Source organism: Barbus barbus (assembly GCF_936440315.1).
Source record: "Barbus barbus genome assembly, chromosome: 21".
Taxonomy (NCBI): domain Eukaryota; kingdom Metazoa; phylum Chordata; class Actinopteri; order Cypriniformes; family Cyprinidae; genus Barbus; species Barbus barbus.
In genome coordinates, this window is record NC_136749.1 from 19,070,456 (window position 1) to 19,085,269 (window position 14,814).

At 37.2% G+C, this 14,814-nt stretch overlaps 1 protein-coding gene across 7 annotated transcripts in view; it reads right to left on the reverse strand.

The window, feature by feature from the left end:
- The window catches only part of LOC306887427 (focal adhesion kinase 1-like), a 63,025-nt gene that overhangs the window by 35,918 nt on the left and 12,293 nt on the right, over positions 1 to 14,814 (reverse strand). For 4 of the 7 annotated variants that reach the window (XM_079445131.1, XM_079445132.1, XM_079445130.1 and 1 more), the window contains exons 3-6: positions 7,143 to 7,369; positions 4,409 to 4,575; positions 1,257 to 1,344; positions 74 to 153 (exon numbers count right to left, since the gene is read on the reverse strand). In XM_079445131.1, the coding sequence (XP_079301257.1) occupies positions 74 to 153; positions 1,257 to 1,344; positions 4,409 to 4,575; positions 7,143 to 7,337 (530 nt within the window). In that variant the 5' untranslated portion in view covers positions 7,338 to 7,369. Of the gene's footprint in view, positions 1 to 73; positions 154 to 1,256; positions 1,345 to 4,408; positions 4,576 to 7,142; positions 7,370 to 8,448; positions 8,959 to 12,978; positions 13,622 to 14,814 lie in introns of those variants that run through there. The other 3 variants (XM_079445128.1, XM_079445127.1, XM_079445126.1) reach the window with 3 other exon arrangements.

Here is a 14,814-nt window from a genome sequence, read left to right on the forward strand (position 1 = left end):
TGTTTTTTCAAGATTCTTTGATGAATTATTGACCCCAAACCTTTGAACAGTGTATACTGTGTATCACACGTACCTGATTTCAAGGCAGCCTAGTTTAAGTGCTATGTCTTGATCAATTTGATCAGCAATCTCCATCATATAATCGCTTTTCACCTGGGCACAGAGATATAAATATATATTAAGCTATGCAAGGAGAAAGGCTCAACAATACTGACCATACAAAATGGATGATGTCAGAATTTATAATTTCACTCCTCTGGAACAGACCAACGCTATGTCAAATAAATAAAAAAATCATAATATGTGTTTCAAACACAATAATACAGAGCTAATTTGCTAGTCATGAAAAAAAGAAAAAAAAGTTTGACGTAGTCCATTGTACTTCTCACAATTCATTTAAATCAAACTTTCTTGTTATTCATATTCATTACAGTTGTCTTTTGTATGGATCGCCACAGAAGGACAAGGTGGAATTTTGGTTTCCTTCACTTTCATGTGATGACGACATAGAACAGAGACATGAACTTATTAGAGGGCCAGTCACCTGTCGGTTAAGTGTTTTACAATGATGATTGTGAGCTTATGGTTTGATCTTTGTAACCTGGCAGGGCTCAAACCAGTTACGGACCCTGAGCCTTGAACACTGAACCACCTTTCAGTTTCTTTTGTTAATGCACTGTGTGGGTGAATCTCACGAAAATGGGTAATATTTTACCCCAAAATTAATTAATAATTAATTATAACAACACAAAAATAAATTAAATACTCAATATAAAATGAAAAATATACACAATATTGCATGAAGAAAGAGAAACCTATGGTAGGACTATTATTTTGTGTCATTATTTTTGCATTGTGACATTATTATGATGTTCTTTTGCTGAAAATCTTATTGCCATTAAGATCTGCAAAAATTAAACCAATACAACAAAGACCCCAATGACTTTACAATTTGCACTGAGAACTATAACGTGAACATGCTTAATTGTCATGGAAATAATATCAAGCTGCAAAACATTGTGTTGGTGCAACTAGGTTTCATTGTCCAAATATAATAACAAGGTACAGTAAAACCAAGTATAATTTATAGCTTCTTTTGATTTTGTGGTGAAATACGCCCCAGGCGTGTTCTTGACAGGTTTCGTGCGACTCACCCATGCAGAATGTAGGCAAAGGGGAGGAAGTGTCTATTCAGGGAGACATTAGCAAAAGGTTTGGCAGCAATACACAGGCTGCCAGATTAAACTATCCATCACCTGATGATAAAAGTAGTTGAGAGTTGGCTGGTCCTCAGTAAACTGGTTTAAAAATCCTTTAGGCAAGTATCGAATCCGTAGCTCATATCTGGAGAGAGAAGAGAGAGGAAAAGAAATTATCTAATAAAAGACACACTCCACATACTGTCAGCTCTACCTCCCAAATAAAGGAATATAAATCACAGGTGATCATCAATGACTGGCAGCTGTCATACAGCCTGACCAATCACAACAAATGCTTTAGAAAATGAAGCCCTTGGGTTGAACACCTTCACTGTGTGTTTTGAATCTTTAACAACAATGATGGTTCAGATTATGGCACTTTTCCTCATCTTCCCTTTCATATGTGACTGATTAGAGATGCCGGTGAGACAAGATCTTCTAAAGTCTGCCAGACAACTAAATTACGGCAGTATTAGTGGCTGCTCTCAGCAGCTGTCTGTCTGAGAGGTAAAAATCACACCCGTTCTCTCACAGCTGGTTCACTGTCTGCTCTCAATTACGCTAAATTAGTTTTACACATCCCTCTACCTAAGCAGAAGCCAGAATGCTGTGGCACCTGCCTCACACGTTCAAAATAATGTGGTCTAAATTGGCTAGCAATGATGTACCTGGAACTTGCTTCCATCTGCCTCAAACAATGCACAAAACATAAAAGACAAACGGAGTTTCAAATAGTTTGAAAATGCAATGTGGAGACATTTTTTTTAAACTTCAAACCATTGTTTCTGGCTAAAATAGGAGTCCTCTATCCGTAAAATTGCTTTCTCTAGCGGAAACGTAGTCTTGTCTGAATCAGGAGAGAAATATGCACAGTTCAAACACTGTTGACAAGCAAAAACAGCACAAAAACTGTTCTAAACTAAATGTCTGTGGATTCTGATGTGAGAAGACAACAAAGGGTGGACTTTTTCACTAGAAAAAGTGTTATTATGGACTGGCATCAAGCAGCGATGATTTAAAATTAAAACAAATTTATAATGGACTTGTTTCTTACAAAGAAAGTAGTTTCTCGCTTCACAAAATGTTGTTTGATTGACTAGAATGGTCTTGTGGATTATTGTGTTGTTTTTATCAGCAGTTTGGACTCATTCTGATGGCACCCATTCACTACAGAGGATCCATTGGTGAGCAAGTGATGTAATGCTAAATTTCTCCAAATCTGTTCTGAAGAAAACTCATCTACATCTTGGATGACCTAAGGCTGAGGGGGTTAATCAAATTTTCATTTGTGGATCAACTATTCCTTTCAGTTCTTAGTTCACTCTATAGCATTTGACTCTACAAAAATCTGAGTAGTGCAAAAATTTACCTCAGCTTTAATATGATCAGTCCCTCCATGATCAGGCCCATAAAAATATCACCAGTAAAGCTGATGAACAAGCATTGTTCTACATATACTAGCACAAATTCCCTCCAATACGTAGTAGAATTATTAAAACAGAACCAGTTTGGATTTCTGGTTTAAATCAGTTTATCCCACTGTACTTTAGGCTGTGCTGAATAATAACATTATTCCATGTGGGAAACATGATCATAGACAATAAAAAAACAAGAGGTAGCCTGCAGTTAAATCCTATACGTTTCGTTTCCATTTCTTCAGAAACTGAAGAGGAGGAATTTAACCTGCTGATTTGCATTTGCAGAGGGTAAAATGTCTTGCTTTAAAGCAAATGCTGCATGTATTATGAGGGTTCTGTTTTTCATTATGAAGACTTGCTGGAGGGCAAACAGACTCAAGCTCATCCTTTGAACCGCGGACTTCCCCGTAAACGCATAAAAAGCCCATTTATTCATAATGAACGGTTGAAGAAAGAAGATGGTGAAACAAGCCCCCAGCTGCGTGAATGGAATATAAATAGAGCAATTAAGCACAGACTGCTTTATTTGGCTTTATTAAGATAAAACTCACTACGACAAAACACATTCATACTGAAACCTCTTCGTGATGCAGAATTATTCACCCCCACTGTATGAATTATACATAAGCCATTATATCACCCTTTCATCCTCTAAAGATGAACAGCACATTCAATCCCATAATGCTTTACAACAGAACGATGTGCAGAGTCACCCTCATAAAACAGGCATGACCCAGATATGGCACGTATTGGATGTAAAGACTTTGGAAGAGGACTCCTGTTTTATGCAATTAAACAAAGGAACGTTTGCATAATTTAACACTTTTCTGAATGGTCTTCGGATTGAACCACCATAATTTCTTTCAATAGACCACCAGTGACAATAGGGACCACCAGACAAAGAAAATTATATAACAAATAATAATGTACCACAGCACCACAGTGGTCTCAGATGTCAAAAATGTGCTATTTCAGAGATGTGAGAGGTGTTTTGATTGCATTGAACGATGACAGAAATAAGTGGTGGCAAACTTTACTAAGCCCCTGGGCCGTAGTTCAATGACAAGCTACGCAATATCGCATTCATAATCGCAGCCGATTCATTGCCGATATGCTCCATCTGAGAGCACGTGATGGAGATTAACTACTAATCACAGAACCGGCTTTACTGATAAATTGAATTCGATTATTTGCACAGCCCTAATTAAATTCATCAAAAGTGACAGTGAAGAGATTTAAAAAGTTAAAAAAGATTTCTATTTCTAAACTTTCTATTCATCAAAGAATGCACCACAGTAATGCATCAAGGAAAAATGCATCACAGTTTCCACAATAATATTACGCAACTGTTTTCAAAATTGATAATAAGCAACGTTTCTTGAGCACCAAATCAGCATATCAGATTGATTTCTAAAGGATCATGCAACACTGAAAACTGGAGTAATGGATGCTGAAAATTTATGACAGGAATAAATTACATTTTAAACATATTAAAATATTATTTGAAATTGTTATAATATTTCACAATAGTACCACTTTAACTGCAATAATAAAATAAATGCAGCCTTGCTGAGCATAAGGGATTTCCTTCAAAAAGTTTTAAAAATCTTACTAACTAGTTTTGAACAAAAGTTTTCTGAACAATCTCCTTGTTTGCTACTGGCTGAAAAACAGAAACCAACCTTGTGCTGTTTATTTATTAACTGATAAATAAACAGTTAATAAATAAATTACTATTAACCATAACAATGGTTTTATGCTTATGATATGAGCATTAAAACAGTGACTCACCTCCAGTCGTCCTGGGGATGGCTGTGCTCGTACCTCTCCCTCACGTGAGACACGCCCATGTCGGGGTGCAGCCAATGAACTTCACCTGTTCTCAGGTGGCTTAGGCACAGACCAAAGCAGGACACACACCTCACCTTATGGATGTCCACGATCTTCTGTATAATGCCCTGAAAACACACACACATGTTGGTTTTTGTGGTTTATGGGGACTCTCCATAGGCGTAATGTTTTTTATACTGAACAAACTGTGTGTGCTATTGCCCTACACCAACCCTACACCTAAACTTAGCCCTCACAGGAAACTTTGTATATATAAAACAGGACAAATCTCAGAGTAAATGTCAGAAAACATTCTGAAGAAAATAGGCTCAAAGCCAGAAGAGTTTCAGTTTAATCTTTCTTTGATTAATGTGTCATGTTATGGGTCAGTAAGTTCTGTGGTTCAAATCAATGTAAGACAGCGATGGTGAGAGAGGAGATGGATGAGGCCAAGAAAGAGCAGGATGTTCAAGAGTCTGCTGAGGCATAATATATGATGTCTAACAGGATGGAAAAACTGTTATTTAATTTATTATGCAAATTGCAAAATGCATTAGCCATCAGGCAAAAACTGATAAGCCACACTAGTGTGTGATGAATAACATGTCATGGCCGTTATCTTTTCGTTATCGTTATCTCCTTACAGACATCATAGAATACTAATATAACATGTCTAAAAAATAAATAACATTTAAAAAAAAAGGGAAAACCTGGCTTAATCATAGGGATTTATCAAACTAAAACCACCTGCATTAGACGTCAATTCAATCTGCTTCATTTATTGAAGCACTGAGTTAATGTGACATTTCTGTGGCAGTGGTCTGTTTAGTTTGGGCCAGGTTTGGATGAGGTTCAGACCTGATAAGACTGATAAGCATCAGATGTAAACCTGCATAAAACAACAGAGAACTGGGACAATGGCAGCCCTGTGAACTATGAAAGCGGGACAATGCGCTTTGAAGTCGTCCGGTTACTTGGCTTCAAAAACCAATCTCATTAAATAATTTAGAGTAGCATAGCATGCCATTGTCTGAAGGGGTTTTACCATGAGTGTTCTAGGCCACTGCAAGCTGCATTCTGAATAATGCTGAAAAGCCTGGAGCTCAGAGGAAATATCCTCTTTAGTCCTGCGCAGAAATGTCTGTGGTGTAACTGTCAGACTTATGTTGTACTAAAGTGGAGTCATAAAAACGGAATTTACAGTATAACTGTAATGTCACAGAATTTTGACAAATTTTGGATGGATAAATCAAAAGTAGGTCAGTGCACTCAAAATGCGATATGGACTAGAGTCTGTGAATATTAAGCCACAAAAATAGTATGTCAAAATGAATCCTACATGTTCTGCGTGTGTGTATGAATGGCGCAGACGTGCCGTGCTTTTGTTTATTACACATATACTGAAGCACACATTACGCTCGTGATGTTTCCAGCCAATATGAGTACATGAACACATAAATATTATGTCTAAAACTGCTATGAGAGTCACTTGAGCATTTTACAGTTTATTTTGAGAAAACTATCATCCTATCATCATATCACATACAAACAGGAACTTAAAAGGTCTTCACAGCAACCCATCAAAATAAAAGTCTGGTTTAACTTGAAGAAACTGTGACAGAAATATATTACATAATGTAATGACGGTATTACTACAAATCTAATAAATACAAATATAAAAATAAAATTATTATTAAATTATTATTTTTAAGCAATATTTACCAGAAAAAAAAAGATTACCAGAATTTATTTAGCAGAAAAATGTAAATACATGAAAAAAACTAAATAAAATCATAATAAATATATATATATTTTTTTTATAAAATCAATTTATTAGAGATGCTTTTGATTGTTATAGTTTAATGGAACCATTGAAATGGAATCCAGATAATAAATGGAAACCAGAATTTGGTGAAAATAGAACTGAATTTGAGAGAGAAATAAAACATATTTCATAGGGCCTTAATTTAGTTTTTGTTAAACTTTTAATAAATTGCTGTTAAATTGTATAAGTTTCATGATTTCAATAAATTTTCAATGTTTTTTTGATTAATAAAATATAATTTAACCATTAAAAGAGAGTCTAGAAAAATTAAAACTGAAAACAAATGGAATCCAGAAAATTTTAAAATGGAAAAAACGGAATTTGGAAAATTTTTTAATAGAATTTGGGAAAAATAAAACTGATTTGATAGGGCCCTACACATATACAAAATTTAGAACTAAAGTCACTTAAAATAGTGCTATTAACAATAATGAAGCAATTTATAAAACTCCAGATATTAGCCAATAATTATGTTTTACCAAAAATGAATGCTCATATGATGATTTTGTCTGTTTGCTTTTAATAATGATGAATGAAAAAAAATCTATTTAGCAATATGACTGTAATAAGTATATTGTTAGTTTGTTATTAATTAAAGTTTTTAAAATAGAATAATAATTAAAAAAGCTCTCAAATAGAGTTCTGCATGCATATTAAAACATTATAATAGAAAATATTGATACCTGCCATACAAACACAGCAAATAAAAATAAAAAAATATAATAAATCTGATATCAGCCTTGGTATTTGCCAAAAATTCATATGAACAATGACAATGCATTTCTCTTCTCTGCCATCGATATGATCCGATATGGTATTCTATATCCTGGAGAACATTAAGAGGGTGACCCAGCTGATCTGCAGACTCACCCTGACATCGGTTGAGTCCCCGTGTCGGATGTTGCTGGCCCAGGTGCAGGGTTCACTACTGCTCTCAAAGTAGTGGAAGACTCGGAGTACGCGCTCTACAGCCCCTGCCGTCCGCTCCATCCCTGCACTGAAGCGAGGCTTGACCCCCTGGTTTAGGGCATGGTTCAGGTTGGGGTCCAGGTAAGCCGCCGCCATGGCTTTGGTGGGTGCTAACTGTCTGTCATATTCTGAGGAGAACATAAAATTGTCACTGCAGAGGCCTTAAAGAAATACAATCAAGAAATACAATCAAGAATTACTAAGTCTGTAAAAAATGTATATATATTTTGGATTATGGGAAAGCTATTGTAAAAAAGGATGAACTATCAGGTTTGCAATGCCTTCAGTATGTTTGGTCTTACAATAATACTAATCAGATCACTGCATACTAATGGAATATTCTTGTTCAGAATAAAAAGAGAAACCCATTAATCTGAGCACAAACATTCATTTCCACTGCAGAGTGCACAGATAAATCAAAACTCACTGACAAGACAATGAAAGCTCTCAGTCAAGTCAGTTTAGAGATGTCACCTGAACACAATGAATGGCAGCAAAATACTGATAAAGAAGACTGTTCGATCAGTCAGAGCAAAATTTACAGCAGGATGTTGCAGTTGCTAACAGGAGGTTGGACTCCTGGGAGGAAATAAAGGAAAAGGTCCAGACACCAACACTTCAGACAGACAGATGTCTCCTGCAAGCATGCCAGACGAGTGGCCTTGGGGACTATGATAGTGTCAGATATTCTGGCAGAAGAGCTTCAAGTACAACAATCCATGATGGCAAACTATAGCATTCCAGAGCTGCAAGGTCAACACAACAATGGCTGGCTGTTTCATGTCAGCTAAATCAGCCCAAAACATTCCCACGATTTGTCTACAGCTCTGGTTAGATGATGAACAGCTAAGCGTAAAGGTGACAATAAGCCTACATGGTCATTATAATAAAATAAACCAAGAACGAAGCAGACGAGTGGTCGGGTTGCACTGGACGTTGATCATTATTGACCAATCAGAATTAAGTACTCAACAGAGAAAATTGGAATAGACAGTAATGTAATAAACATTTGCCGTTACAATCACTCAAACAAATTTACATCTATAAATGATACCAAAAAGTACAATGACAAACTAAATTAGGGTCACATACACCATAAACTCAGAAAACAGGAAATTAAATCAGCATGAAACAACTGGTAAGCACATAGGACAGATTTTACGGTAGTTTTTAGTTAGTTTCAGTTTATTTTTAGCCCCTCTCCTACCTTTTCTGAAGAAGGGCCAGCAGGTAAACGCCAGCGTGGATCTCGATAGTTCAGGGCTTAAACGGCCCTCTAAAAACACAAACAATGATCCTGCAAAGCAAATTAAGTCCAAAGCACACATGCACTCTGGTGGGTCCAAAGGACGTCAACAAAACGTAAACTCCATGTTGTCACAGTCTTTTGGTTCACATTTCAGATATAAATGCCTTCTCACACATATTCAAACAGACAATACATTTTAGTAGCTTCCTCCGTGTGACATCATATCCTGCTTATCATAATGTGTCCAGTCCAGACTGGCCCATGCTTCACGTAACCAGAGATCCAGTTCCTGTCCGCTTGTCCTGAGGAGACTAGGAGAATACACAATGCATCCTCACAAGACGGTCATGAGTCAAAGACCTGGATTCAACGACCCTAAAATCACAACACTTGGGTTAAACCAGCTGACAGACCGCAAGCACTCGCACCGGACTACATACACACACACACACACGCGCACACGCGACTGAACTCGCCCACAAGTAAACACATGATTAAATGGGACCTTGGCCAGGAGGAGGAGTTCACACACACATATCTGCCTGAAAACACTGGAGCTTAGCATTTACAATACAATCAAATTCTAGCATACAGCAACTAAAAGATGGGATTTCTACTAGGCCTATATTCTGATATAATTTTTTTTTTTTAACTCGATTCTTAATACTAAAATTATCCACACAAAATACACAACAAATACACATTGCATACATTTGGCATTTCAGTATTCAGATCATAAGAGTAATATTTACAATGTCTATATATACATTGCTAGGTTATGACTTTAAGCTCATTTTGATTTTAAGCAGAGAGAAAACATGACTTAAAATGCTACAGAAAATCGAGATGTAGACATTCAAACTAGTATCATATTTTAATTAAATTTTAAATTAAGTTTTTTTTTAAATATTGCAGTGTTTAATATACTGTAAATGATTTATCTGTGCACACATTATTTTTTTTTAATTCATGTGCCCTGGTAATCTTTAATTAAAACAACTTCCCCCTCCTTGCAACAACATTTCTTCTCTACTCCGATGACATGTACACCGGTGCAAGGGCGGGAAAACCTGTCACTCACATGAGATTGCAGCAATAGCAAGTGACAATGATTCAACGATCCAATCAATTCTACAGACCCAATTGTAATAGACCCAATTACATCCCATCCTACATTTTTTTCACATTTAAGAAGCCATTTCACTTGTACGTCACAATAGTGAGGACCAGACCATTGCAACTTCCGTTTTATGCCAATTTTAATTAATTACTATATTGACAATCCTAGTTTTTGTAAATTCCTTTTGAAAAGATACACAAGAGGAAATATCTTAGTCTACATGGGGGTTTTAATATTGTCTTGGACAATAGGGGGGCCTTCGTAAGCCAGCTGCACACTCAACTCAGACCCTTTGCTTGATCCTGAAACATCATGAATCCTGACACTAAATATGGCTTGCACAGTAACACCTGAGAGTATTATATTTAGCGGTGCTATTTCCATAGAGGAAATGGGTCCGGTGGCATTACAATGAATGAAAAAAAAAAAAAAAAAGACTGAATGATCATTCACTGTGCATAAAATTGTTCACATGAATGTCCTTGACTGAACCAGAGGCAAGAGAGAGAAGCTTTGTTTCTGTAGTCATTGCATTTAGTAGGATTTTCCAAAATCTCAGTCATCCAGTAGTCTGAATGGTTATAATTTTTACCCCCCAAATACTTTGTTTGCTTTTATTGAACTGATGTACAGTGGCTCAAAAGAACAACATAACAAACTGTGTTATAAGCCGAAACCAAAGCAAAGCAAAAAACAATATAAAACAAGTAAAAAAGAGGGAAAAAAGCAAAGAAAAGCAAAACACACAAAACAAAACCTGAAACAAAATAAAGCAAAACAAAAGCAAAAAAACAAAACAAAACATCCTTACCAAAGCATAACTAAATCCAAAATAAAACCAAACAAGACAAATCAAAGCAAAGAAAAGCAAAACACAGACAAAACAAGAAAACAAACATTCTAAAAACTATTGTTAAAAACCATCATTCAGATGAAAGTGAAGACACTGCTGCTTAGACATATCAGTGTTGTACTCATTTTCTCTTGCAGTACACATGCGCTGCCTTTACCTTATCTTTCGCCCATGCAGTCAATGGTCTTTTCAAAGAGCTCACGCTCCACCAGGGAGACTGAACACCACACAAAAAGCTCCTGTATCTGAGCTCAAGAAATGTAAGCTTAGACATCTGATAGTGAGAGTGGTCTCTCTCAATGTCTCTAACTTAACGTCTCTTTCTTTGCCTCCTCCACAGTATAGGTTAAACGGAGAAGATGAGTGGAGGGGCTCTTTTCACAAAGTAATTCTGCACAGATACATTCAGTCAGAAGACACCAACAGCCCCAAGCAGGCATTCAGATTCTTTGCGGCAAATGTATAGGCTCAGAGAGAGTGAAAATTGGATGGTTCTGTGCCTCTGGAACAGTTTATTCTGATTCCACACTGAATTTCTCTACAGACAGGAGCTGAAAAGAATTAAAAAAGAAAAAGAGAGTCTGACATTTCTTTGGCCTATTAGATCTAAAACCTTGGACAAGACTTTGGCCTTGTCATTGCTCTCCGTGTCCTTATTTCTTTGTTTTTGGCTTATAGAGAATATCAGTTTTCCTATCTTTTTATGCAGATTACACCGTATGGCTACTGTATCTGTTATTCCCCCTCCAGACACACTGTTAATTCTCATCTTTTATTGGCTATAAAACCATTGAAAGGTTCACGGAAGCAAAGCAGTCTGACTGTGGTGGAGACAAGCAAGCCATGTAGGAAATCTGATTTCATCTATTTGGCCTGGATGGTTAGAGAAGAAATAAAAGGATGCTCACATGGCATAGGAATGAGTTTATAACACACACTGTGTTTATGATAAGGCAGTAAAATTAAAATTTTTATTCTAAAAAAAGCACTGTAAATTGCAATCACTGTGTGAAATAGGGTGAAACTGCCAAGGCAAAAATGTGAGAAAAGCAGCGAAAGTAGCTAGTCCAGCAATCTCACACGATATAGGAAAACTAATATCAGAATTCCTAATAGCATTTTTAAATTAGCTAAATTTATCTGATAAAATAAAATAATAAAGTACTGTATCAGTACCATTCATCATCCCCTCAATGAAATTTACAGATATGTCTTACGGACAATAATTATCAGTATATTTTGTATTCAGTATGTGCCAAGCTTCCCACACACACACTCAGCTGAGCACCGATGGGAATTCACCCCTCAGTAATGAAGCTACACTCCACCTACATGACTGCTCCTGCACTGATGTCAGCGGACAAATAATCAGGCTGACAGCCGCTCTCTGATTGTTCATTAAACTCAGCCTAATAAGCTGAAGCTCTTTTAGACAGAGTTGAATTCTCAGCCCTGTACAGAAGAGATCCTTTGGCGGGGATGTTTTTCTTTGAAACCATCCATATTAAAAATAACGAATAATTGAATGAAACAAGCCAATTTGAATAACTTTGGCCAGAATTGCACACAGGACAACAGTATAAATCTGCAACTTTTGGAATGAAGGAGGATAAACATAAGTACAAATGCAAGTTAAAACAGTCTTTGTTTAGTGAATAAAACATGACTGAAATCAGACGGACATGTGATTCAAATAAGACTATTAAAGAAAAAATCTGCTGCAACTAGTATTCTTTTTTTTTTTTTTGTCCAGAACTCAATGCATGCTATATGTAGGCAACATACAAAATCAGGAATAAAACCATAATGTAGACATGCAGCGTAACGGATTGGTACTGTACACTCCCAAGTTTAGAGTTGGTCAAATAGTTTAGTTTAATTAATATTTTTATTCAGCAAGGATGAAATAAATTAATCAAAACTGAAAAGATTTTATTTCAAATAAATGCTGTTCTTTAGAACTTTATATTCATCAAAAAATTACTATGGTTTCCACAAAAATATTACACAGCACAACTGTTTACAACTTTAATAATAATAATAATAATCAAATATGTTTCTGGTGCACCAAATCAGCCTATTAGAATGATTTCTGAAGGACTGGCGTAACGTCTGCAGACGATTCAGTTTTGCCATCAAAGGAATAAATTACTTTTTAAAATATATTAATATAGAGAAATTTTAAATGATAATATTTCACAATATTACTGTTTTTACTGCCTTTTTGATAATCTAAATGCACCCCCGCCACAGCCCTAGTAATACAGATGATGTGCTAGCAGTCATCTTCTGAGATATTAAACTAACCCCTGATTCAAAACCACTATAAGAAAACTAGAGACGAAAATCACTGAGAAGTCATGTCAGAGCTCCTATTAGAGCACCTTTCATTTCTCCTAAACCACCTTTAAATCAAGACACCACATCCTGTAAGACAGATCGAGTGTGAAACAGTATCGTTGAGGTTTTCTGAAAGCGGGTTGTGAAGCTTCAGTGCTGTATCTGGGTGACATACTTGGAAGAGGGGGAGGGTAGGAGTAGACGCAGGCTCCTCGTGCCCAGCACAGAGGGAAGGGACTGCAGCCGCTGCTCTCCATCCGCTGGCCTCCGCTCTCGTCTCTCTCCCAGGCCCAGCGGCTCTCCGCCTCCCTGGAACAGTCATAGGGAGCAGGGGGTGACCCCGGCCCACCGCAACGCACTGTGACCAGGCCACCTGGGATGGCCCTCAGAGGCCTGGGACGAGGCGTGGTGTGAGGTTGCAGGAAGGTTACTGGTCAGCTGACCGAAGCTCTAATCCAGGAGTGTGAAAACATGAAGGATGTGTGCCAATGGGAATGAGGATGGCAGATAGATCTGCGAAAACGCAAGGCGTGCCGGTCTCTTTCCCTCAGAAGCGCCTTTTGAAAACCGCCAGCAAGAGCAGTGGAAAAAGATCCAGAAGTGACAGGGAAATCCCACAGCTGTCCGGAGTAATCCAAAGAATGGATGCAGCATGCGAGGCTGGAACAAAAGCAGAAATGTCGACAAGAATAATCCTCACATGCTAAAACGCATCCTTTTAGCTGCCTTTCTGAAGTTCATCCAGATTAAGAGAGACACTGCGGTGACGGCGTGTGTAATTTTCACAATCTGGCAGAGTGCGTCAGGAGAGAAAGTGTGCGTACGAAGGAGGGATGAGAGAGAGAAAAAGAATCAGGCTAACTGAAATAAGAGGAGGGGCCTCTTTAAATATGCTAATAATTTCTGTGAATCCAACTGCTATTGGCTGACCAGCTCGTGTTTACAAAACAGACCACCGAGCCAAAGGAAGCGGCTGATCAGGTTTTTCTGGGTGCGTGTTTGACCAGGATTATTCAGATGGGCGGTCCGGTTTCTGTTTACATTCTTGGAATTGTGTTTCATATTTAAATACAAAGCATTATCATTTCTAAAAACTCCTAATCACCTTATGAATGATGGTAGAAAGAGGATATCTGTGGACAGCTGTGGGCTGCTCATGGAGATTCATGTGGAGAGGGACTGAAGGAATGTCCGTCAGTTACCTGACAAAGGCTCAAGGAAGGAAGTTGGTTTCCTGTTTTAGACAACAGCCCATCCTTGCAGAGATGCACATAAATAAACGATGAAACATTGCTGCAAATGAAGCTACCGTTTATTTAGCAAATGAGTGCAGCCTTTGCGATTTGCATAATTCTTTATGCTGATGAATATGAAGAAATCTATAATCCATGAATCTATAAGGTACTTTGGCAATGTACTGAAGAAATATTTCAGCATTTTTGTGTAATCCCAAACATGCCATTCCAACTTAATAACTACAGTTAAGTCCTCGTTCTGTCTGGTTTACTACATTTATGGGAAATTAGATTAGAGAATTACTATAATTCAGTCTGCACTGACAGTGCAATCTGTCTATATTAAAGTTTTGCTAAAATAGGTTGAACTATAAAGCAGAAATAGAGTCAGACAAAGAGCAAGGGAGATTGTATCAATTAATAATAGGGATGCACGATATTTATCGGACCGATAAATTATCGACCGATATGAGAGAAAATGACGTCATTTTTATTGTTCCGATAAATAAATTACATCCGATAACTAGATCCGATAAAGTATGCTTGCTGGTAAATTAATCAATCAGTCTGATTTATCTGAGATTCATCTTCTTTCCGAGTGCAAGTGATTGCAGCTTTAAACTGCAGTGACTGTCAGCATGTGTTGTGCTCATTACGTCATCATTTACAAACATGTCTTCGCCGGTCTGGAAGTTTTTCTCGGTGGCAGAGGAGGACAATGCCATTGCTATTTCCAACGCGTGTTCAGCAAGGATTCCGAAAGGAGGAAAAAAGGC